This window comes from Scyliorhinus torazame, chromosome 16 (assembly GCF_047496885.1).
Source record: "Scyliorhinus torazame isolate Kashiwa2021f chromosome 16, sScyTor2.1, whole genome shotgun sequence".
Lineage (NCBI taxonomy): Eukaryota > Metazoa > Chordata > Chondrichthyes > Carcharhiniformes > Scyliorhinidae > Scyliorhinus > Scyliorhinus torazame.
Window position 1 is genome coordinate 80,228,980 of NC_092722.1, and position 23,816 is coordinate 80,252,795.

A 23,816-nucleotide genomic window follows, 5' to 3' on the forward strand; every position below is an offset into this window, starting at 1 on the left:
TGCATATTGAGCCCTCATCTTGCCGAGGTATGGCAGAGGGTGTGGGGGGGGGGGGGGGGGGGGGGGACAGCTTGGGGGACAATAATGACACTATAGGGATCGGGGTTTGGCCAAGGTTGACATATGGCTGAGAGATCAAAGATCGAGGACCATGCAATCTCGGGTTATGAGCATGATTCAGAACTGCACCCAGCCAGACTGTGGGCTGTCCACATCAATGGAGGGGCTGGAAGAGAAACAGAGAGAAGCAGGTTGTCAAGTATCAGCCCTTCTCAATGCATTGGAGTGTATCAGTATTCACGTGCGATCCCCGGGGAGTGTGTCAGTATTCATGTGTGGGATCCCTGGGGAGTGTGTCAGTATTCACGTGTGGGATCCCTGGGGAGTGTGTCAGTATTCACGTGTGGGATCCCTGGGGAGTGTGTCAGTATTCACGTGTGGGATCCCTGGGGAGTGGTCAGTATTCACGTGTGGGATCCCTGGGTGTGTGTCAGTATTCACGGTGGATCCCCGGGGAGTGTGACACCATTCTGGGAAGGAACGAGGTTGTTAGTATTCAAGGGGGTAGGGGGGTGGGCAGTCCCAGGGAGTGTGTCAGTATTCAAGGGAGTGCCCGTGGTGTGGTTTAGCATTTACAGAGCGTCCCTAGGGAGCTTGTCAGTATTTACAGGGGGATCCCCGGGGAGTGTGTCAGTATTTTCAGGGGGTCCCCGCAAAGTGGGTCGGTATTTACAGGAGGTCCCCGGGGAGTGTGTCAGTTGTTACAGGGGATCCCTGAGAGTGTGTCAGTATTTACAGGGGGTCCCCAGGCAGTGTGTTAGTATTTACAGGGGGTCCCGGGAGTGTGTCAGGATTTACAGGGGATCCCCAGGCAGTATTTACAGGGGGTCCCCAGGGTGTGTGTTAGTATTTACAGGGGATGCCCAGGCAGTGTGTCAGCATTAACAGGGGATCCCCGGGGAGTGTGTCAGAATTCACGGGAAGGGAGGGTCTCTAGTGAGCGTTTCCGTATTTACCGGGGTGTGTGTCTGTATTTACAGGGGGTCCCTGGGGTGTGTTCCAGAATTTAGAGGGGGTCCACGGGGAGTGTGCCAGAATTTACAGGGGGTCCCGGGGAGTGTGTCCGTAGTCACGCGAGGAGTCTACGGGGTGTGTGTCAGTTTTTACAGGGGGTCCCCGAGGAGTGTGTCAGTATTTACAGCGGATCCACAGGAAGCATGTCAGCATTAACAGGGGGTTCCCGTGGAGCATGTTAGCAATTACAGAGGGGCCCTGGAGAGTGTGTCAGTATGTACAGGGAGTCCCCGGGGAGTGTGCCAGTGTTAACAGAGAGTCCCCGGGTTGTGTATCAGTATTTACAGGGGGGTCCCTAGGGAGTGTGTCAGTATTTATAGGGGGTCCCTGGAAGCGTGTCAATATTTATAGAGGGTCCCCGGGTGCATGCCAGCATTTACAGAGGACTCAACGGGGAGTGTGTCAGTGTTCACGGGAGGGCTCTACGGGGAGTGTCAGTATTTGCAGGGTGTCCCGTGGAATGTGTCAGAATTTACAGGGGGTCCCCAGGAGTGTGTCAGTATTTATAGCGGATCCACAGGAAGCATGTCAGCATTTGTAGGGGGCCCCGGGGAGTAAGTCAGTATTTACATGGGGTCCCCGGGGCAGCACGGTAGCAGAGTGGTTAGCACTGTTGCTTCACAGCTCCAGGGTCCGAGGTTCGATTCCCGACTTGGGTCACTGTCTGTGCGGAGTCTGCACGTTCTCCCCGTGTCTGCGTGGGTTTACTCCGGGTGCTCCACTTTCCTCCCACAGTCCAAATATGTGCAGGTTAAGTGGATAAATTGCCCTTAGTGTACAAAACGGTTAGGTGGGGTTATGGGGATTGGGTGGAGGTGTGGGCTTAGGTAGGGGGCTCTTTCCAAGGGCAGGTGCAGACTCGATGGGTCGAATAGCCTCCTTCTGTACTGCAAATTCTAAAATTCTAATTACAGGAGATCCTCGGGTGTGTCAGTATCTACAGGGAGTGCCCGGAGACTGTGTCAGTATTTACAAGGGATCCGCGGGGAGTGTGTCAGTATTTACAGGGGATCCCTGGGGAGTGTATCAGTATTTACAGGGGATCCCCGGGGAGCATGCCAGTATTAATAGGGTGTCCCGGGGAGTGTGTCAGCATTTACAGCGGTCCCCTGGGAATGTGTCACTGTTTACAGGGGTCCCTGGTGAGCCTGTCAGTATTTAGAGGGGGGCCGGTCCCAAGGAGTATGTCAGCATTTACAAGGGATCCCCGGGGAGTATGTCAGTATTTACAGCGGTCCCCTGGGAATGTGTCAATATTTACAGGGGATCCCTGGTGAGCGTGTCAGTATTTAAAGGGGCTCCGGGCCTGGGGAGCATGTCAGTATTTACAGGGGGTCCCCGGGGAGTATGTCAGTACTTGCAAGGAGGCCCTGGGGAGTGTGTCAGTATTTACAGGGTTACCCGGGGAACATATCGGTATTAAAAGGGGGACCAGGGGAATATGTCAGTATTTACAGGAGTCCCCTGGGAGAGTGTCAGTATTTACAGGGAGACCCTGCAAGTATGTAAGTATTTACAGGGGGTCCCCGGGGTGTGTGTCAGTATTTACAGGGGGTCCGCGGGGAATGTGTCAGTATTTACAGGGGAGCCGCGGGGAGTGTGTCTGTATTTACAGGGGAGCCGCGGGGAGTGTGTCAGTATTTGCAGGGGGTCCCCGGGGAGCGTGTCAATATTTACAGGGGGTCAGGAGGAGCATGTCAATATTTACAGGGGGTCCCGAGGAGCATGTCAATATTTACAGGGGGTCAGGAGGAGCATGTCAATATTTACAGGGGGTCCCGAGGAGCATGTCAATATTTACAGGGGGTCAGGAGGAGCATGTCAATATTTACAGGGGGTCCCGAGGAGCATGTCAATATTTACAGGGGGTTCCGAGGAGCATGTCAGTATTTACAGAGTTCTCCACGGGGAGTGTGCCAGTATTCATGGGTGCGGTCTACGGGGAATGTGTCAGTATTTACAGGGGGTCCCAGGGATTGTGTCAGTATTTACAGCGGATCCACAGGAAGCATGTCAGCAATTACAGGGCGTCCCCGTGCAGCGTTTCAGTAGTTACAGAGGGGCCTTGGGGAGTATGTCAGTATTTAAAGATGGGGTTATTTAAGTGGATTGGCCATGATACATTGCCCTTAGAGTCCAAAACGGTTAGATAGGATTATGGGGATTGGGTGGGGGTGTGAGCTTAGGTAGAGTGCTCTTCCCAAGGGCAGGTGCAGACACGATGGGTCGAATAGCCTCCTTCTGCACTGTAAATGTGTCAGTATTTACAGAGGGGCCCCAGGGAGTGTGTCAGTATTTGTAGGCGGTCCCCGGGGAGTGTGTCAGTATTTACAGGGAGTCCCCGGGGAGTGTGTCAGTATTTACAGAGGGGCCCCTGGGAGTGTGTCAGTATTTACAGGGGGTCCCGGGAGTGTGTCAGTATTTGCAGGCGGTCCCCGGAGAGTGTGTCAGTATTTACTGGGAGTCCCCGGGGAGTGTGTCAGTATTTGCAGCCGATCCCCGGGAGTGTGTCAGTATTTACAGGGAGTCCCCGGGGAGTGTGTCAGTATTTGCAGCCGATCCACGGGAGTGTGTCAGTATTTACAGCGAGTCCCCGGGGAGTGTGTCAGTATTTACAGGGGGTCCGCGGGGAGTGTGTCAGTATTTACAGGGGGTCCGCGGGGAGTGTGTCAGTATTTACAGGGAGTCCCCGGGGAGTGTGTCAGTATTTACAGGGAGTCCCCGGGGAGTGTGTCAGTATTTACAGGCGGTCCCCGGAGAGTGTGTCAATATTTACAGGGGGTCCCGGGAGTGTGTCAGTATTTACAGGGAGTCCCCGGGGAGTGTGTCAGTATTCACAGCGAGTCCCCGGGGAGTGTGTCAGTATTTACAGGGGGTCCGCGGGGAGTGTGTCAGTATTTACAGCGAGTCCCCGGAGAGTGTGTCAGTATTTACAGGGGGTCCCGGGAGTGTGTCAGTATTTACAGGGAGTCCCCGGGGAGTGTGTCAGTATTTACAGGGGGTCCCGGGAGTGTGTCAGTATTTACAGGGAGTCCCCGGCGAGTGTGTCAGTATTTACAGGGGGTCCCCAGGTGTGTGTCAGTATTTACAGGGAGTCTCCGGGTAGTGTGTCAGTATTTACAGGGAGTCCCCGGGGAGTGTGTCAGTATTTACAGGGGGTCCCGGGGAGTGTGTCAGTATTTACAGGGGGTCCCCAGGTGTGTGTCAGTATTTACAGGGGGTCCCGGGGAGTGTGTCAGGATTTACAGGGGGTCCCCAGGTGTGTGTCAGTATTTACAGGGAGTCTCCGGGTAGTGTGTCAGTATTTACAGGGAGTCCCCGGGGAGTGTGTCAGTATTTACAGGGGGTCCCCGGGAGTGTGTCAGTATTTACAGGGAGTCCCCGGGGAGTATGTCAGTATTCACAGGGGGTCCCCAGGTGTGTGTCAGTATTTACAGGGTGTCTCCGGGGAGTGTGTCAGTATTTACAGGGAGTCCCCAGGGAGTGTGTCAGTATTTACAGGGGGTCCCGGGGAGTGTGTCAGTATTTACAGGGGGTCCGCAGGTGTGTGTCAGTATTTACAGGGGGTCCCGGGGAGTGTGTCAGTATTTACAGGGAGTCCCCGGGGAGTGTGTCAGTATTTACAGGGGGTCCCCAGGTGTGTGTCAGTATTTACAGGGGGTCCCGGGAGTGTGTCAGTATTTACAGGGAGTCCCCGGGGAGTGTGTCAGTATTTACAGGGGGTCCCCAGGTGTGTGTTAGTATTTACAGGGGGTCCCAGGGAGTGTGTCAGTATTTACAGCGGGCCCTGGGGAGTAAGTGAGTATTTACATGGGGTCCCCGGGGCAGCATGGTAGCAGAGTGGTTAGCACTGTTGCTTCACAGCTCCAGGGTCCGAGGTTCGATTCCCGACTTGGGTCACTGTCTGTGCGGAGACTGCACGTTCTTCCCATGTCTGCGTAGGTCTGCTCCGGGTGCTCCACTTTCCTCCCACAGTCCAAATATGTGCAGGTTAAATGGATTGGCCATGATAAATTGCCCTTAGTGTACAAAACGGTTAGGTGGGGTTATGGGGATTGGGTGGAGGTGTGGGCTTAGGTAGGGGGCTCTTTCCAAGGGCAGGTGCAGACTCGATGGGTCGAATAGCCTCCTTCTGCACTGTAAATTCTATGATTCTAATTATAGGAGATCCCCGGGTGTGTCAGTATCTACAGGGAGTGCCCGGAGACTGTGTCAGTATTTACAAGGGATCCCCGGGGAGTGTGTCAGTATTTACAGGGGGTCCCCGGGGAGTGTGTCAGTATTTACAAGGGATCCCCGGGGAGTGTGTCAGTATTTACAGGGGATCCCCAGGGAGTGAGTCAGTGTTTACAGGGGATCCCCAGGGAGTGAGTCAGTGTTTACAGGGGATCCCCAGGCAGTATGTCAGTATTTACAAGGGATCCCCGGGGAGTGTGTCACCATTTAGCACGGTAGCATTGTGGATAGCACAATTGCTTCACAGCTCCAGGGTCCCAGGTTCGATTCCGGCTTGGGTCACTGTCTGTGCGGAGTCTGCACATCCTCCCCGTGTGCGCGTGGGTTTCCTCCGGGTGCTCCGGTTTCCTCCCACAGTCCAAAGATGTGCAGGTTAAGTGGATTGGCCATGATAAATTGCCCTTAGTGCACAAAACGGTTAGGTGGGGTTATGGGGATTGGGTGGAGGTGTGGGCTTAGGTAGGGGGCTCTTCCCAAAGGCAGGTGCAGACTCGATGGGTCGAATAGCCTCCTTCTGCACTGTAAATTCTATGATTCTAAATACAGGAGATCCCCGGGTGTGTCAGTATCTACAGGGGGTGCCCGGAGAGTATGTCAGATTTACAAAGGGATCCCCGGAGAGTGTGTCAGTATTTACAGGGGATCCCTGGGCAGTGCTTCAGTATTTACAGGGGATCCCCGGGGAGCATGCCAGTATTTATAGGGTGTCCCGGGGAGCGTGTCACCATTTACAGCGGTCCCCTGGGAATGTGTCAATATTTACAGGGGGTCCCTGGTGAGCCTGTCAGTATTAGAGGGGGGCCAGGCCCAAGGAGTGTGTCAGTATTTACAGGGGATCCGCGGGGAGTGTGTCAGTATTTACAGGAGATCCCTGAGGAGTGTGTCAGTATTTACAGGGGATCCGTGGGGAGTGTGTCAGTGTTTACAGGGGATCCGCGGGGAGTGTGTCAGTATTTACAGGAGAGACTTCCGGGTTGCGGCGATGCGGAGCGAAGCCACGCGATTCGGCAGCACCCGCGAAAACGGTCTTTCGGGCCCGCTAACGGAGCTCCAACGGCATTTTTCTGAAATCCAACCCGTGGGGAAGGAAGAAGAAAGGTCCCCAACCAACCTGTATGGATCGGACCCGCAGCGAAACGGCAAAAAAAGCGGCCCTGGAGCAGCGAGAGAAGAAGGGAAAAAAAATAATAAATGGCGGCGCTAACAGACAAAGAAGAGATGCAGGAGTTCATCAAGCGCTGCTTCGAGGAGCTGCGTAAGGAGATGGTGGCGCCTCTGCTGGCGATAATTGAAGGACTTGGAACAACCCAGAAAGCCCAAGAGGTGAAGATCCAGGAGATCCAGGAAAAGGTGACCATGAACGACGATGAGCTCGTGGGCCTGGCGGAGAGAGTGGAGCGGCACGAGGCGCTGCACAAGACGTGGGCAGGAAGACTCGAAGACCTGGAGAATAGGTCGAGGAGAAACAACTTGAGGATCCTGGGTCTCCCAGAAGGAGTGGAGGGGGCCGATGCCACGGCATATGTGGGCACAATGATAGGGACAATGATAGGGACGCTGATGGGTGTGGAGGCCCCCCCGGGATTGCTGGAGCTGGATGGGGCGCACCGAGTGCTAGCGAGGAAGCCCACGGCAAAAGCCGCCAATGGCGATGGTGGTGAGATTTCACCGGTTTACGGACAGAGAGGGTCCTGAAATGGGCCAAGAGGGAAGGGAGCAGCAAGTGGGACAATGCGGAGATTAGAATATACCCGGACTGGAGCGCGGAGGTCGCTAAGCGGAGAGCGGGTTTCAACCGGGCCAAAGCGGTGCTGCATCGGAAAGGGGTAAAATTTGGAATGTTGCAGCCAGCGCGACTGTGGGTTACACATAACGGCCAACACCACTACTTCAAAACGCCCGAAGAGGTGTGGACCTTTATACTAACTGAAAAATTGGACTCTAATTGAGGGTTTGTGTGGGAGGTGGGTGTTTGAGGGTTGAAGTATGATGGTTGTTGTACATAGGGGGTCAATCACTCACAGGGAATGTTATATGGGCTGGGGGAAGAGAGACAAGGTCACGACAGGAGGCGCCATGGTGGGGCGGGGCAGGCTTTGGAAAGCACGGGGTTTTCTTTACCGCGCGCGGCAAGAAAGGCGGGAAGGGGAACGAAGGAATGTGTATTGATTGGGAGATTCCCACACGGGGGGTCAAAGGGATGGCGGGGGAAGCCGGGGTCAGCAGGTGTCAGCTGACTTACGGGAGAGATATGGGGGGAGCAAAAAAGCTAGACGGGGATCTAGCGAGGGGGAGGGGAGGGGAGGGAGGGAAGGGGGGGGGGGGGAAAGGGTTGCTGCTGCACTGGCCGAAAGAGAACGGGACACAGAAGAGGTGGCTGGGACGGGGGTCCCTCGGCTGGGGGACTGGAGAGTGAGGGAGACGCGGACAAGGGACTGGCCCAGAAAAGGAGATGGCTAGTCGGCAGAGGGGGGGGGTGAGAGTCCCTCCAATCCGGTTGATAACGTGGAACGTGAGGGGCCTGAATGGGCCAGTGAAGAGGGCCCGAGTGTTCGCGCACTTGAAGGGACTGAAGGCAGACGTGGCCATGCTCCAAGAGACACATCTGAAGGTGGCGGACCAGGTCAGGTTAAGAAAGGGATGGGTAGGACAGGTATTCCATTCGGGACTGGACGCGAAGAATAGAGGGGTGGCAATTCTGGTGGGAAAGCGGGTGTCATTTGAGGCCAAGACTATCGTAGCGGATAATGGAGGGAGATATGTGATGGTGAGTGGTAGGCTGCAAGGGATGAGGGCGGTGTTGGTAAATGTATACGCCCCGAACTGGGATGATGCTGGATTTATGAAGCGTATGTTGGGGCGCATTCCGGACCTGGAGGTAGGAGGACTGATAATGGGAGGGGACTTTAATACAGTGCTGGACCCAGCACTGGACTGCTCCAGATCAAGGACGGGAAGGAGGCCGGCGGCGGCCAAGGTGCTTAGGGGGTTTATGGATCAGATGGGGGGAGTGGACCCATGGAGGTTTGCAAGACCGCAGGCCAGGGAATTTTCTTTTTTCTCCCAGGTGCACAAAGCCTACTCCCGGATAGATTTCTTTGTTCTGGGTAGGGCGCTTATTCCGAGAGTGGGGGGGACGGAGTATTCGGCCATAGCCGTGTCGGACCATGCCCCGCACTGGGTGGAAATGGGGCTGGGAGAGGAGAGGGACCAACGCCCGTTGTGGCGGCTGGATGTGGGACTGCTGGCGGACGAGGTGGTGTGTGGGAAGGTGAGGGGGTGTATCGAAAGGTACTTGGAGGCCAACGACAACGGGGAGGTGCGAGTGGGGGTGGTATGGGAGGCGTTGAAGGCGGTGGTCAGGGGAGAGCTGATCTCCATTAGGGCTCATAGGGAGAAGACAGAGGGCATGGAAAGGGAGAGGTTAGTGGGGGAGATCTTGCAAGTGGACAAGAGATACGCAGAGGCCCCGGAGGAAAGAGTACCCAGGGAACGGCGACGGCTCCAGACGGAGTTTGACCTACTGACCACGGACAAGGCGGAGGCACAATGGAGGAAGGCGCAGGGGGCGACCTATGAGTATGGGGAAAAGGCTAGTCGGATGCTGGCGCACCAGCTCCGTAAGAGGGCGGCAGCGAGGGAAATAGGGGGAATCAAAGATGGAAGGGGAGCCACGGTTCGAAGTGCCACGAAAATAAATAAGGTATTCAAGGCCTTCTATGAAGAGCTGTACAGGTCCCAGCCCCCAGGGGGGGAAGGGGGGATGAGGCGATTTCTGGACCAGCTGGGGTTCCCGATGGTGGAGGAGCAGGAGGCGGCTGGTTTGGGAGGACTAATTGGGTTGGAGGAGTTGAGTAAGGGCTTGGGGAGCATGCAGGCGGGGAAGGCCCCGGGGCCGGACGGGTTCCCGGTGGAGTTCTATAGAAAATATGTGGACCTGCTGGCCCCGCTGCTCGTGAGGACCTTTAACGAGGCAAGAGGGGAGGGAACCCTGCCCCAGACAATGTCGGAGGCGACAATCTCCTTGATTCTTAAGCGAGGCAAGGATCCACTGCAATGTGGATCGTACAGGCCGATTTCGCTCCTCAATGTGGACGCAAAGTTATTGGCAAAAGTGCTGGCCACGAGGATTGAGGACTGTGTCCCGGGGGTGATTCATGAGGACCAGACGGGATTTGTAAAGGGCAGGCAGTTAAATACCAATGTGCAGCGGCTCTTAAACGTGATAATGATGACATCGGAGGAGGGAGAGGCGGAGATAGTGGCAGCTATGGACGCGGAAAAAGCCTTTGACCGAGTAGAGTGGGAGTACCTCTGGGAGGTATTGCGCAGGTTTGGGTTCGGGGGAGAGTTTATTAGATGGGTTAAGCTCCTTTTTTGCGCCCCGGTGGCGAGTGTAGTGATGAACCGGCGGAGGTCGGAGTACTTTCGGCTGTACCGAGGGACGAGGCAGGGGTGCCCCCTGTCCCCCCTGTTGTTTGCACTGGCGATCGAACCCTTGGCCATATCACTTAGGGAGTCCAAGAAATGGAGGGGGATAGTCCGCGGGGGAGAGGAGCATCGGGTATCGATATATGCGGATGACCTGCTGCTATACGTGGCGAACCCAATAGAGGGGATGGTGGAGGTCATGCAGACTCTGAAGGAGTTTGGGGAGTTCTCGGGCTACAAGCTTAATGTAGGGAAGAGTGAGCTTTTTGTAAGGGGACCAAGAAAGAGGGATAGGGGACCTACCGCTGAGGAGGGCGGAGAGGAGTTTTCGGTATCTGGGGATACAGGTGGCCAGAAGTTGGGGGGCCCTACATAAACTGAATTTGACAAGGTTGGTGGAGCAAATGGAGGAGGATTTTGAAAGATGGGACATGCTCCTGCTCTCGCTGGCGGGTAGGGTGCAGTCGGTCAAAATGGTGGTCCTTCCGAGGTTTTTGTTTGTGTTTCAGTGCCTCCCCATCGTGATCACCAAGGGCTTTTTCAAGAAAGTAGGTAGGAGTATTATGGGGTATGTGTGGGCAAATAAGACACCGAGGGTTAGAAGAGGGTTCTTGGAACGCAACAGGGACCGAGGAGGGTTGGCTTTGCCAAACCTAGAGAGTTACTACTGGGCAGCAAACGTGGCGATGATCCGCAAGTGGGTCATGGAGGGAGAGGGGGCGGCATGGAAGAGGATGGAGATGGCGTCCTGTAAAGGAACGAGCCTGGGAGCGTTGGTAACGGCACCGCTGCCGCTCTCGCCGACAAGGTGGTGGCGGCAACGCTAAGGATCTGGGGCCAGTGGAGAAGGCACAGGGGTGCAATGGGAGCATCGGTGTGGTCCCCGATCAGGGGTAACCCCCGGTGTGTCCCGGGGAAGATGGACGGGGGGTTCCAAGGCTGGCATCGGGCGGGGATTAGAAGAATGGGGGACCTGTTCATTGACGGGACATTTGCGAGCCTAGGGGCACTGGAGGAGAAATTTGAGTTACCCCCGGGAAACGCATTTAGATATATGCAGGTGAGGGCTTTTGCGAGGCAACAGGTGAGGGAATTTCCGTTGCTCCCGGCACAAGAAGTTCAAGATAGGGTGATCTCGGGGATATGGGTCGGGGAGGGCAAGGTGTTGGAAATATACCAAGAGATGAAAGCAGAGGGGGAAGCGCTAGAAGAAGAATTGAAAGGTAAATGGGAGGAGGAGCTGGGGGAGGAGATTGAGGAAGGGCTATGGGCTGATGCCCTGGACAGGGTTAATACCTCCTCCTCGTGTGCCAGGCTCAGTCGGATACAATTTAAGGTGGTTCACAGAGCGCATTTGACGAGGGCGAGGCTGAGTAGGTTCTTTGGAGTAGAGGATAGATGTTCAGGGAGCCCGGCGAACCATGTCCATATGTTTTGGTCATGCCCGGCATTGGAGGGGTTCTGGAGAGGAGTGGCGGGAGTAATATCTCAGGTGGTGAAAGTCCGGGTCAAGCCAAGCTGGGGACTAGCAATATTTGGAGTAGTGGATGAGCCAGGAGTACAGGAGGCGAAAGAGGCCGGAATTCTGGCCTTTGCGTCCCTAGTAGCCCGGCGAAGGGTCTTGCTATTGTGGAAGGAGGCAAAGCCCCCTAGCCTGGAGGCCTGGATAAACGACATGGCGGGGTTCATAATATTGGAGAGAATTAAGTTCGCTTTGAGAGGGTCTGCGCAGGGGTTCTACAGGCAGTGGCAACCGTTCCTAGAATACCTCGCGGAGCGTTAGAGGAAGGTCAGTCAGCAGCAGCAGCAACCCTGGTGTGGGGGGGGGGGGGGGGGGGGGGGGGGGAAACGAGAGATTGCTGGAGGGGATGGATGAGCGGGGGATAACATGGAGGGTGGGGGAAACTGGCACGAATGGGCGAGAGCCAGTGTATAAAGCTATGTAAATATACCATCTTGCCATGTATATATCTTGCTCAGGGAGAATTTGCGTTATTTTGTTACGGGGGTTATTATTTGTAAGGGGGAAAAAATTGTGTTGTTAAAAAACCTTAATAAAAATATTATTTAAAAAAAAGTATTTACAGGAGATCCCCATAGAGTGTCAGTATTTGCAGGGGGTCCCAGGGGTGTGCCAGCATTTGCAGGGGATCCCCATGGAGTGTGTCAGTATTTGCAGGGGATCCCCATGGAGCGTGTCAGTATTTGCAGGGGATCCCCATGGAGTGTGTTAGTATTTGCAGAGGGACCCCAGGGAGTGTGTCAGTATTACAGGGGATGCCCAGCCAGTGTGTCAGTATTTACAGAGTCCCCTGGGAGAGTGTCAATATTTACAGGGAGACCCCGCGAGTATGCAAGTACTTACAGGGGGTCCCCAGGGAATGTATCAGTATTTGTAGGGGGTCCCCAGGGAGTGTGTCAGTATTTACAGGGGATCTGCGGGGAGTGTGTCAGTATTTACAGGGGGTCCCCGGGGATTGTGTCAGTATTTACAGGGAATCTCCGGGGAGTGTGTCAGTATTTACAGGGGTCCCCGGGGAGTGTGTCAGTATTTACAGGGGGTCCCCGGGGAGTGTGTCAGTATTTACAGGGAATCTCCGGGGAGTATGTCAGTATTTACAGAGGGGCCCTGTGGAGTGTGTCAGTATTTACAGGGGGTCCCCGGGGAGTGTGTCAGTATTTACAGGGAATCTCCGGGGAGTATGTCAGTATTTACAGAGGGGCCCTGGGGAGTGTGTCAGTATTTACAGGGGGTCCCCGGGGGGTGTGTCAGTATTTACAGGGTTTCAATTGCGCGTGTGTGTGTGTATTAACTTACTTGCTGAGGGGGGTGGGTGCTGGTTCCATATCGGGGTGGTCTGTTCCGAGAGCTGTGAAGGGGAATGGAGAATGGAATTAACTTTTGGCGGAGGGGCTCCACAATCAATTGTGCCCCTCAAATGAATGTCCAGAAAAGTAACAATTATTCCCTGGGTACCTGTGTCCCTGCCCCTCTGCGGCAGTGAGGCCTCCGCTGCCCGAATGGGGGAGCCGCCTGCCCTGGCGAACCTCCCCCCTGGCGGGAGGAGGAGGGGGACGGCTCCTCCGCCCACCGCCCTCGGCCTGGACCGGTCACGCCTCTTCATGTTCTGAAACAAAAGCACAGCATGATTCCCCCGGTAAAACCGTCCGCATGGCACCGCTTCGAGGGGTTGTGAGGGAGGTGGCGACACCCACCAAAAAGTGAAACTGCGAACCCCCCACGAGTCATTCAAACGCCACATGGATTTGGGGAGTTTCGTCAACACTAAGAAGGCGGTGCCATCGCACAATGCCCGACGACGATCCTGCCCGATGCCATAAATCTGACAAACAAACATTTTTTAAAAAGCAGTGAAAGATTGGCTTCAAGGAGCCTCTACAATGTTGAGGGAGAGGGTTAAAGCTGGGATGGAGTCCTGATGACAATTCTCCCGGATAAGTTTCAGGGCATCCGACAGAAGCGTTGGTGTGCTGGATCCGGAGCCACGAGAGGCCAGACCGTGAAACTCGTTGGCAGATTTCCTACACTGAGGTCTGCAAGCCAGCCAGGAGATGACGTGGATCCACGAGGTGGCCCTGATGGGGAGAGGGTTTAAGCGCCATGATTCAAGCCGTCCAGCGCTATCAGCCGTCCTTGGCATGAGGGCGCAATCATGCTGGGATCCCTGTAACATACCCCGATCTGCAACTGGATGGTCTCTCCCTCTTTAAATCCCAGGTCGAGCTTGGGACACGGCTCCAGCTCCTGCTCCCGTTTAGAGACCTCAGCATCTTGTTTAACCCACCTACAAGCACAGAGGTAATCAGAAGATTACAGGACAAACTTGACTCAATACTAACCCGCCGATAGTGCGGTGCTCCCTCAGTACTGACCATCCAATGTGGCGCTCACTTAGTATTGACTCTCTGAGAATGCAGCGCTCCCTCAGTACCGACCCTCTGACAATGCGGTGCTCCCTCAGTACTGACCCTCTGACAATGCGGTGCTCCCTCAGTACTGACCCTCTGACAATGCAGTGCTCCCTCAGTACTGACCCTCTGACAGTGCAGCGCTCCCTCAGTACTGACAATGCAGTGCTCCCTCAGTACTAACCCTCTGACAGTGCAGCGCTCCCTCAGTACTGACCCTCCGACAGTGCCGCGCTCCCTCAGTACCGACCCGCTGACAGTGCGGTGCTCACTCGGTACTGACCCTCTGACAGTGCGGCTCTCTCTCAGTACTGACCCTCTGACAGCGCGGCACTCCCTAAGTACTGACCCTCTGACAGTGTGGCTCTCTCTCAGTACTGACCCTCTGACAGTGCGGCACTTCCTCAGTACTGACCCTCTGACAGTGTGGCTCTCTCTCAGTACTGACCCTCTGACAGTGCGGCACTTCCTCAGTACTGACCCTCTGACAGTGCGGCACTTCCTCAGTACTGACCCTCTGACAGTGCGGCACTTCCTCAGTACTGACCCTCTGACAGTGCGGCACTTCCTCAGTACTGATCCTCTGACATTGTGCCGCTTCCTCAGTACTGATTCTTCACGTGTTACTGTGTCTACTTACTTGAAATGATCCTGTAGTGCCACATTGAAGTCGAAGGCATCTTCTCGATCGTGGAACCCAACTCCAATAAAGGCGCGACGCCCTGTAACCAAGAGAGAAGCTATAAGTGTCTCGTAGGCCTGATACAGACGCGCAATTATGTGTGACGGAGACATACTTTAAATGTCGTCTACACTGTTCTTCAAGTTTCAGCCAACTGCCATGTCCATTTGGCCTTTTTGGTTGCTGAACGCCTCTCATAAACAATTGCATTGGGCCTCTTAAAGGTTGTACTGCCCAGGGACACCTGAGGGCTCCATCGCTTCTCAGAAACTCCACTGCCTACACCCTCCCCAAGGAACTAATGCCTTTGTCAAAAGTGCCATAGGAATTACTGCGGAGTGTCCACCCATCTCCCCCACCCCATCTCCCAGCCCTGCTCACGTTTAGCTGCGCATCTGGCGACCCGGATAAGACCACGGAATACCAACGCACGTCGCCCGCTCACCTGATCCATCCTGGATGCAGAGGACGAAGTATCTGCTGGAGTCAGTGACGCTCTCAATGGTGACACTGGGGTACGACTCCACTGGGGCCTCCGCGAACAGCTCCCCTGTGGCCAGAAGTCAACACAGCAGTCAGTTGGAACAGTACAAGTATCGGGCTGGAAGAGGTTACAGATATAGGGAGGGTTGTAGAGGCTGGTGGAGGTTGCAGAGATAGAGAGAATTATAGAGGTTGGATGAGGTTACAGAGAAAGGGAGGGGTTAGACACTGGAGGAGGTTACAGAGGTCGGGAGAAGTGTAGGAACTGGTGGAGGTTACAGAGAAAGGGAGATGTGTAGGGGTTGAAGGAGGGTACAGAGATAGGGAACGTTGTAGGCAGGGTTAAAGAGATGGAGGACTAAGGCATTTCAAAATAAAGATGTAGAATTCTACAATGGAGCACAGGGACGGGAGTGGATGAACGATGCGAGCTGGGAAGTGGGAGTTGGGGAGAAGGCAGTGATATTTTGGATCAGTTGATGGTGCAGAGAAATGACATAATGGATACATGCTATGTAAACATGTCATGTTACAGCAATTCTGGGATGGGATGACAGTGTGATGTGTTTACATGGGCGTTTCCCATTGCAAAGAATCCTCTACCCGTGACCCGATCCTCCAGCTTAACGTAGGCTGTGTCGCCTTTGGTAGTGACCCTCAAACGCCCTGACCAATCAGGTTCGTCCAGCTTCCAGTCCGCAGCCCTGAGAGGGATGAGGAGGGAGGGTGGTGGTGGACAGGAAAGAGTAACGTTGCAAGTCAGAGTATATTCCCGGAGATGGCACCCAACACATAGATAAGTGCGCAGTTATCATTCCTCTGTAAGCCTTCCCAAAACTCCTCCCTCAGTAACAGCTTCCTCACTCCCTAAAGTATTCCCTCATAACTCCTTAAACCTTCCCCTAAACACCACCCCCTGTAACCCCTCCCCTACACTCCTCCATCTGCAACCCCTCCCCTAAACACCATCCTCTGTAACCCCTCCCCTAAACACCATCCTCTGTAACCCCACCCCTAAACACCATCCTCTGTAACCCCACCCCTAAACTCCACCCTCTGTAACCCCACCCCTAAACTCCACCATCTGTAACCCACCCCTAAACTCCTCCCTCTGTAACCCCTCCCCTAAACTCCTCCCTCTGCAACCCCACCCCTAAACTCCTCACCCTAAACTCCTCCCTCTGTAACCCCACCCCTAAACTCCACCATCTGTAACCCACCCCTAAACTCCTCCCTCTGTAACCCCTCCCCTAAACTCCTCCCTCTGCAACCCCACCCCTAAACTCCTCACCCTAAACTCCTCCCTCTGTAACCCCTCCCCTAAACTCCCCCCTCTGCAACCCCACCCCTAAACTTCTCACCCTAAACTCCTCCCTCTGTAACCCCTCCCATTCCCCCTAAATTCCTCCACCTGCAACCCCGCCCCTAAACACCATCCTCTGTAATCCACCCCTAAACTCCTCCCTCTGTAACCCCACCCACTTCCCCTAAACTCCTCCCTCAGTAACCCCTCCCACTCCCCCTAAATTCCTCCCTCTGTAACCCCTCCCACTCCCCCTAAACTCCTCCCTCTGTAACCCACACCCCTAAACTTCACCCTCTGTAACCCACCCCTAAACTCCTCCCTCTGTAACCCCTCCCCTAAACTCCTCTCTGTAACCCCTCCCACTCCCCCTAAACTCCTCCCTCTGCAACACCTCCCCTAAACTCCTCCCTCTGAAACCCCACCCACTTTCCCTAAACTCCTCACTCTGTAACCTCTCCCCTAAACTCCTACCCCTCCCCTAAACTACTACAGGTCCCCTAAACTCCTCCCCCTCACAAACTCCTCCCACTGAAAACCCTCCCACACCCCGTCAACTCCTCCCTCTGAAAACCGTCCTCCTCGCCATAACTCCTCCCTCTGCAACTCCTCCCCTAAACTCCTCCCTCTGTAACCTCTCCCCTAAACTCCTCCCTCTGAAAACCCTCCTACTCCCCATAACTCCTCCCTCTGAAAACCCTCCTCCTCCCCATAACTCATCCCTTAAACTCCTCGCTCTGTAACCCCTCCCCAAACTCCTCCCTCTGTAACACCTCCCACTCCCCCAAACTCCTCCCTCTGAAAACCCTCCTCCTCCCCTAAACTCCACCCTCTGTAACCTCTCCCCTAAACTCCTCCCTCTGTAACCCCTCCAACTCCCCCTAAACTCCTCGCTCTGTAACCCCTCCCCTACTCTTCTCACTATGTAACCCCTCCCCTACCCTCCTCCCTCTTTAACCCTTCCCCAAATCTGCTCCCTTTATAACCCCTCCCCTAAACTCCTGCCTCTGTAACCCCTCACACTCCCCCTAAAGCCCTCCCTCCATTATCCCTCCCCCAATCAACTCGCCCTGTAAACCCTCCCCCAAACTCCTCCCTCCGAAATCCACCGCAAAACTCGTCCTTCTGTAACCCCCCCCCCTAAACTCCTCCCATCGTAACCCCCCCTAAACCCCTCCCTCTGTAACCCCACCCCTAAATTCCTCGCTCTGTAACCTCTCCTAAACTCCACACTCTGTAACCCCTCCCCTAAACTCCCTCTGTAAACCTCCCCTAAACTCCTCCCTCTGTAATCCCTCCCCTAAACTCCACCCCTTGTAACTGCTCCCCTAAACTCCTCCCCCTCCTCCCTCTGAAATCCCTCCGCCTCTCAATCCCTCCCATAAACTCCTCCCTCTGTAAACCATCCCCTAAACTCTTCCTCTGTAACCCCTCCCCCTAAACTCCACCCTCTGTAACTCACCTGCTAACTTCATCCCTCTGTGACTACTCCCACTCCCCCTAAACACCACCCCTTCTCACCGCGCGCCTAATCCCCTCCCTCAGTAATCTCTCCCCTAAGCTCCACCCTTTTAACTGCTCCCCTAAACTCCTCCCCCTCCCCTCAACTCCTCCCTCAGAAAACCCTCCTCCTCCCCATAACTCTTCCCTCTGCAACTCCTCCACCTAAACTCCGCCCTCTGTAACCCCACCCCTAAACTCCCTCTGTAACCCCTCTCCAAAACTCCTACCTCTCCCCTCAAATCCTACCCCTCCCCTAAACTCCTCCCCCCCATAAACTCCTCCCTCTGAAAACCCTCCTCCCCCCATGACTCCTCCCTCTGCAACCCCTCCCCTAAACTCCTCCCTCTGTAACCCCTCCCCTAAACTCCTCCCTCTGCAACACCTCCCCTAAACTCCTCCCTCTGTAACCCCTCCCCTAAACTCCTCCCGCAGTAACCCTTCCCCCAAACTCCTCGCTCTGTAACCCCACGCCTAAACTCCTCCCTCTGTAACCCGTCTCCCTAATCTCCTCCCTCTGTAACTGCTCCCCTAAACTCCTCCCTCTGTAACCCCTCCCCCTAAACTCTTCCTCTGTAACACCTCCCCTAAACTCCTCCCTCTGTAACCCCTCCCCTAAACTCCTCCCTCTGTAATCCCTTCCCTAAACTCCTCACTCTGTAACTGCTCCGCTACCCTCCTCGCTCTGCAACACCTCCCCTAAACTCCTCCCTCTGTAAATCCTCCCCTAAACTCCTCCCTCTGTAACCCTTCCCCCTCAACTGTTACCTTTGTAACCCCTCCCCTAAACTACTCCCTCTGTAGCCCCTCCCACTCCACCAAAAGCCCTCCCTCCATAATCCCTCCCTGAATCTACTCGCCCTGTAAACCCTCCCCTAAACTCCTCCACTCAACTCCTCCCTCTATAATCCCAACCCCTAAACTTCTTGCCCTGTAACCGCTCCCCTAAACTCCTCCCTCTGTAACCCCTCCCCTAAACTCCTCCCTCTGTAACCCCTCCCCTAAACCCCTCCCTCTGTAACCCCTCCCCTAAACCCCTCCCCTAATCTCCTCCCTCTGTAACCCCACTGCTAGACTCCTCCCTCTGTAACTCCTCCCCTAAACTCCTCCCTCAATAATCCCTCCCCCTAAACTCCTTGCCCTGTAACCGGTCCTCTAAGCTCCTCCCTCTGGAACCCCTCCCCTTAAACTCCTCACCCTGTAACCCCACCCCTTCACTCCTCCCTCTGCAACCCTTCCCCTTCACTCCTCCCTCTGCAACCCCACCCCTAAACACCTACCTCTGTAACCCCTCCCCTGAACTCCTACCCCTCCCCTATGCTCCTAACCCTCCACTAAACTCCTCCCTCTCCCATTAACCCCTCTGTCTGAAAACCCTCCTCCTCCCCATAACTCCTGCTCTGCAACCCCTCCCCTAAACTCCTCACTCTGTAATCCCTTTCCTAAACTCCTCACTCTGTAACCGCTCCGCCAGCCTCCTCGCTCTGTAACCCCTCCCAACCCTCCTCCCTCTGTAACCCTTCCCCCTAAACTGTTACCTTTATAACCCTTCCCCCAAACTCCTCGCTCTGTAACCCCACCCCTAAACTCCTCCCTCTGTAACCCACACCCCTAAACTCCTCCCTCTGTAACCCCACCCCTAAACTCCTCCCTCTGTAACCCACACCCCTAAACTCCTCCCTCTATAACCCCTCCCCTAAACTCCTCCCTCTGTAATCCCTATCCTCAACTCCTCACTCTGTAACCGCTCCGCAACCCTCCTCGCTCTGTAACCCCTCCCCAACCCGCCTCCCTCTGTAACCCTTCCTCCTAAACTGTTACCTTTGTAACCCCTCCCACTCCACCTAAAGCCCTCCCTCCATATTCCCTCCCTGAATCTACTCGCCCTGTAAACCCTACCCCTAAACTCCTCCCTCTGAGATCCTCCCATAACTAATCCTTCTGTAGCCCAACCCCTAAACTCCTCCTTCTGTAACCCCTCCCACTAAACTCCTCCCTCTGTAACCCCTCCCCTAAACTCTTCCTCTGTAACACATCCCCTAAACTCCTCCATCTAAACTCCACCCTCTGTAACCACTCCCATAAACTCCTCCCCATAACTCCTCTCTAAACCCTCCCCTACACTCCTCCCACTGTAACCCCTTCCCTAAACACCTCCCTCTGTAACCCCTCTCCCTAAACTCTCCCACTCCCTATAAACCCCTCCCTCTGTAACCCCCCCAAACTCTTCCCTCTGTAACCCCTCGCCCTAAATGCCTCCCTCAGTAACTCCTCACCCTAAACTCCTCCCTCTGTAACCCCTCCCCTAAACTCCTCCCTCTGTAACCCACACCCCGAAACTCCTCCCTCTGTAACCCCTCCCCTAAACTCCTCCCTCTGTAACCCCTCCCCTAAACTCCTCACTCTGTAACCGCTCCGCTACCCTCCTCGCTCTGTAACCCCTCCCCAACCCTCCTCCCTCTGTAACCCTTCCCCCTAAACTGTTACCTTTGTAACCCCTCCCCTAAACTACTCCCTCTGTAGCCCCTCCCACTCCACCAAAAGCCCTCCCTCCATAATCCCTCCCTGAATCTACTCGCCCTGTAAACCCACCCCTAAACTCCTCCACTAAACTCCTCCCTCTATAATCCCACCCCCTAAACTTCTTGCCCTGTAACCGCTCCCCTAAACTCCTCCCCCCGTAACCCCACCCCTAAACTCCTCCCCCCGTAACCGCTCCCCTAAACTCCTCCCCCCGTAACCGCTCCCCTAAACTCCTCCCCCGTAACCCCACCCCCAAACTCCTCCCCCCGTAATCCCACCCCTAATCTCCTCCCTCTGTAACCCCACCCCTAAACTACTCCCTCTGTAACCCCACCCCTAAACTCCTCCCTCTGTAACCCCTCCCCTAAACTCCTCCCTCTGTCACCCCTCCCCTAATCTCCTCCCTCTGTAACCCCACTGCTAGACTCCTCCCTCTGTAACTCCTCCCTCAATAATCCCTCCCCCTAAACTCCTCCCTCTGTAATCCCTTCCCTAAACTCCTCACTCTGTAAACGCTCCGCTACCCTCCTCGCTCTGTAACCCCTCCCCAACCCTCCTCCCTCTGTAACCCTTCCCCCTAAACTGTTACCTTTGTAACCCCTCCCCTAAACTACTCCCTCTGTAGCCCCTCCCACTCCACCAAAAGCCCTTCCTCCATCCTCCCTCCATAAACCCTCCCTGAATCTACTCGCCCTGTAAACCCACCCCTAAACTTCTTGCCCTGTAACCGCTCCCCTAAACTCCTCCCCCTGTAACCCCACCCCTGAACTCCTCCCCCTGTAACCCCACCCCTGAACTCCTCCCCCCGTAACCGCTCCCCTAAACCTCTCCCCTGTAACCCCACCCCTAATCTCCTCCCCCCGTAACCCCACCCCTAATCTCCTCCCTCTATAACCCCTCCCCTAAACACCTCCCTCTGTAACCCCTCCCCTAAACTCCTCCCTCTGTAACCCCACCCCTAAACTCCTCCCTCTGTAACCCTTCCCCTTCACTCCTCCCTCTGCAACCCCACCCCTAAACAACTACCTCTGTAACCCCTCCCCTGAACTCCTACCCCTCCCCTGTGCTCCTAACCCTCCACTAAACTCCTCCCCCTCCCATTAACCCCTCCGTCTGAAAACCCTCCTCCTCCCCATAACACCTGCTCTGCAACTCCTCCCCCTAAACTCCTCCCTCTGTAACCCCTCCCCTAAACTCCTCCCTCTGTAATCCCTTCCCTAAACTCCTCACTCTGTAACCGCTCCGCCAGCCTCCTCGCTCTGTAACCCCTCCCAACCCTCCTCCCTCTGTAACCCTTCCCCCTAAACTGTTACCTTTATAACCACTCCCCCTAAGCTCCTCCCTCTGTAACCCCTCCCCTAAACTCCTCCCTCTGTAACCCCTCTCCCTAAACTCCTCCCTCTGTAACCCCTCCACCTAAACTCCTCCCTCTGTAACCCCACCCCTAAACTCCTCCCTCTGTAACCCACACCCCAAACTCCTCCCTCTGTAACCCCTCCCCTAAACTCCTCCCTCTGTAATCCCTTACCTAAACTCCTCACTCTGTAACCCCACCCCCTAAACTCCTTGCACTGCCACCGCTCCCCCTAAACTCCTCCTTCAGTGCGCCCTCCCCTAAACTCCTCCCTCTGTAACCCCTCCCCTAAGTTCCTTGCTCTGCCACCGCTCCCCCTAAACTCCTCCTTCAGTGCGCCCTCCCCTAAACTCCTCCCTCTGTAACCCCTCCTCTCCCCTCCTTGCTCTGTAACCCCACTGCTAAACCCCTTCCTCTGTAGCCCCACCACTAAATTCCTCTGTAAACCCGCCCCCTAAACTGCTCCCTCTGTAACCCATCCCCCTAAACTCTTCCTCTGGAACACCTCCCCTTAAACTCCACCCTCTGTAACTCCCCTGCTAACCTCCTCCCTCTGTGACTTCTCCCACTCCCCCTAAACTCCACCCCTTGTAACCGCTCCCCTCAACAAACCCTCCTTCTCCCCATAACTCTTCCCTCTGCAACTCCTCCACCTAAACTCCTCCCTCTGTAACCCCACCCCTAAATTCCTCGCGCTGTAACCTTCTCTAAACTCCTCACTCTGTAACCCCTCCCCTAAACTCCCTCTGTAACCCCTCCACTAAACTCCTACCTCTCCCCTCAAATACTACCCCTCCCCTAAACTCCTCCCTCCGGAAATCCCTCCTCCTCCCCATTAACTCATTCTCTCTGTAACCCCTCCCCCTAAACTCCTCACCCGGAAACGCCTCCCCTAAACTCCTGCCTCTGTAACCCCTCCCCCAAATCCCTCCCTTTGTAACCCCTCACCTAAACTCCTCACCCTGTAACCCCACCCCCTAAACTCCTTGCTCTGCCACCGCACCCCCTAAACTCCTCCTTCAGTGCGCCCTCCCCTAAACTCCTCACCCTGTAACCCCTCCCCGTAAACTCCTTGCTCTGCCACCGCTCCCCTTAAACTCCTCCTTCAGTGCACCCTCCCCTAAACTCCTCCCTCTGTAACCCCTCCTCTCCCCTCCTTGCTCTGTAACCCCACTGCTAAACCCCTTCCTCTGTAGCCCCACCACTAAATTCCTCTGTAAACCCGCCCCCTAAACTGCTCCCTCTGTAACCCATCCCCCTAAACTCTTCCTCTGGAACACCTCCCCTTAAACTCCACCCTCTGTAACTCCCCTGCTAACCTCCTCCCTCTGTGACTTCTCCCACTCCCCCTAAACTCCACCCCTTGTAACCGCTCCCCTCAACAAACCCTCCTTCTCCCCATAACTCTTCCCTCTGCAACTCCTCCACCTAAACTCCTCCCTCTGTAACCCCACCCCTAAACTCCTCGCGCTGTAACCTTCTCTAAACTCCTCACTCTGTAACCCCTCCCCTAAACTCCCTCTGTAACCCCTCCACTAAACTCCTACCTCTCCCCTCAAATACTACCCCTCCCCTAAACTCCTCCCTCCGGAAATCCCTCCTCCTCCCCATTAACTCATTCTCTCTGTAACCCCTCCCCCTAAACTCCTCACCCGGAAACGCCTCCCCTAAACTCCTGCCTCTGTAACCCCTCCCCCAAATCCCTCCCTTTGTAACCCCTCACCTAAACTCCTCACCCTGTAACCCCACCCCCTAAACTCCTTGCTCTGCCACCGCTCCCCCTAAACTCCTCCTTCAGTGCGCCCTCCCCTAAACTCCTCACCCTGTAACCCCTCCCCGTAAACTCCTTGCTCTGCCACCGCTCCCCTTAAACTCCTCCTTCAGTGCACCCTCCCCTAAACTCCTCCCTCTGTAACCCCTCCTCTCCCCTCCTTGCTCTGTAACCCCACTGCTAAACCCCTTTCTCTGTAGCCCCCCCACTAAATTCCTCTGTAAACCCACCCCCTAAACTGCTCCCTCGATAACCCATCCCCCTAAACTCTTCCTCTGTAACCCCTCCCCCTAAACTCCACCCCTTGTAACCGCTCCCCTAAACTCCTTCCTCTATAATCCCTCCCCTAAACTCCTCCCTCAGTAATCACTCCCCTAAGCTTCCACCGCTTGTAACTGCTCCCCTAAACTCCTCCCCCTCCCCTCAACTCCTCCCTCTCCCCTCAACTCCTCCCTCAGAAAACCCTCCTCTTCCCCATAACTCTTCCCTCTGCAACTCCTCCACCTAAACTCCTCACTCTGTAACCCCT

At 55.2% G+C, this 23,816-nt stretch overlaps 1 protein-coding gene across 1 annotated transcript in view; it reads right to left on the minus strand.

Annotated features, from left to right (window-relative positions):
• Positions 1–41: 41 nt before the first annotated feature.
• Positions 42–23,816, minus strand: part of LOC140392900 (adaptin ear-binding coat-associated protein 1-like) — a 30,257-nt gene continuing 6,482 nt past the window's right edge. The window contains exons 2-8 of the mRNA XM_072478668.1: positions 15,440–15,540; positions 14,799–14,903; positions 14,312–14,393; positions 13,439–13,547; positions 12,719–12,869; positions 12,560–12,611; positions 42–226 (exon numbers count right to left, since the gene is read on the minus strand). Of these exons, the coding sequence (XP_072334769.1) occupies positions 178–226; positions 12,560–12,611; positions 12,719–12,869; positions 13,439–13,547; positions 14,312–14,393; positions 14,799–14,903; positions 15,440–15,540 (649 nt within the window). The 3' untranslated portion in view covers positions 42–177. The remainder of the gene's footprint in view (positions 227–12,559; positions 12,612–12,718; positions 12,870–13,438; positions 13,548–14,311; positions 14,394–14,798; positions 14,904–15,439; positions 15,541–23,816) is intronic.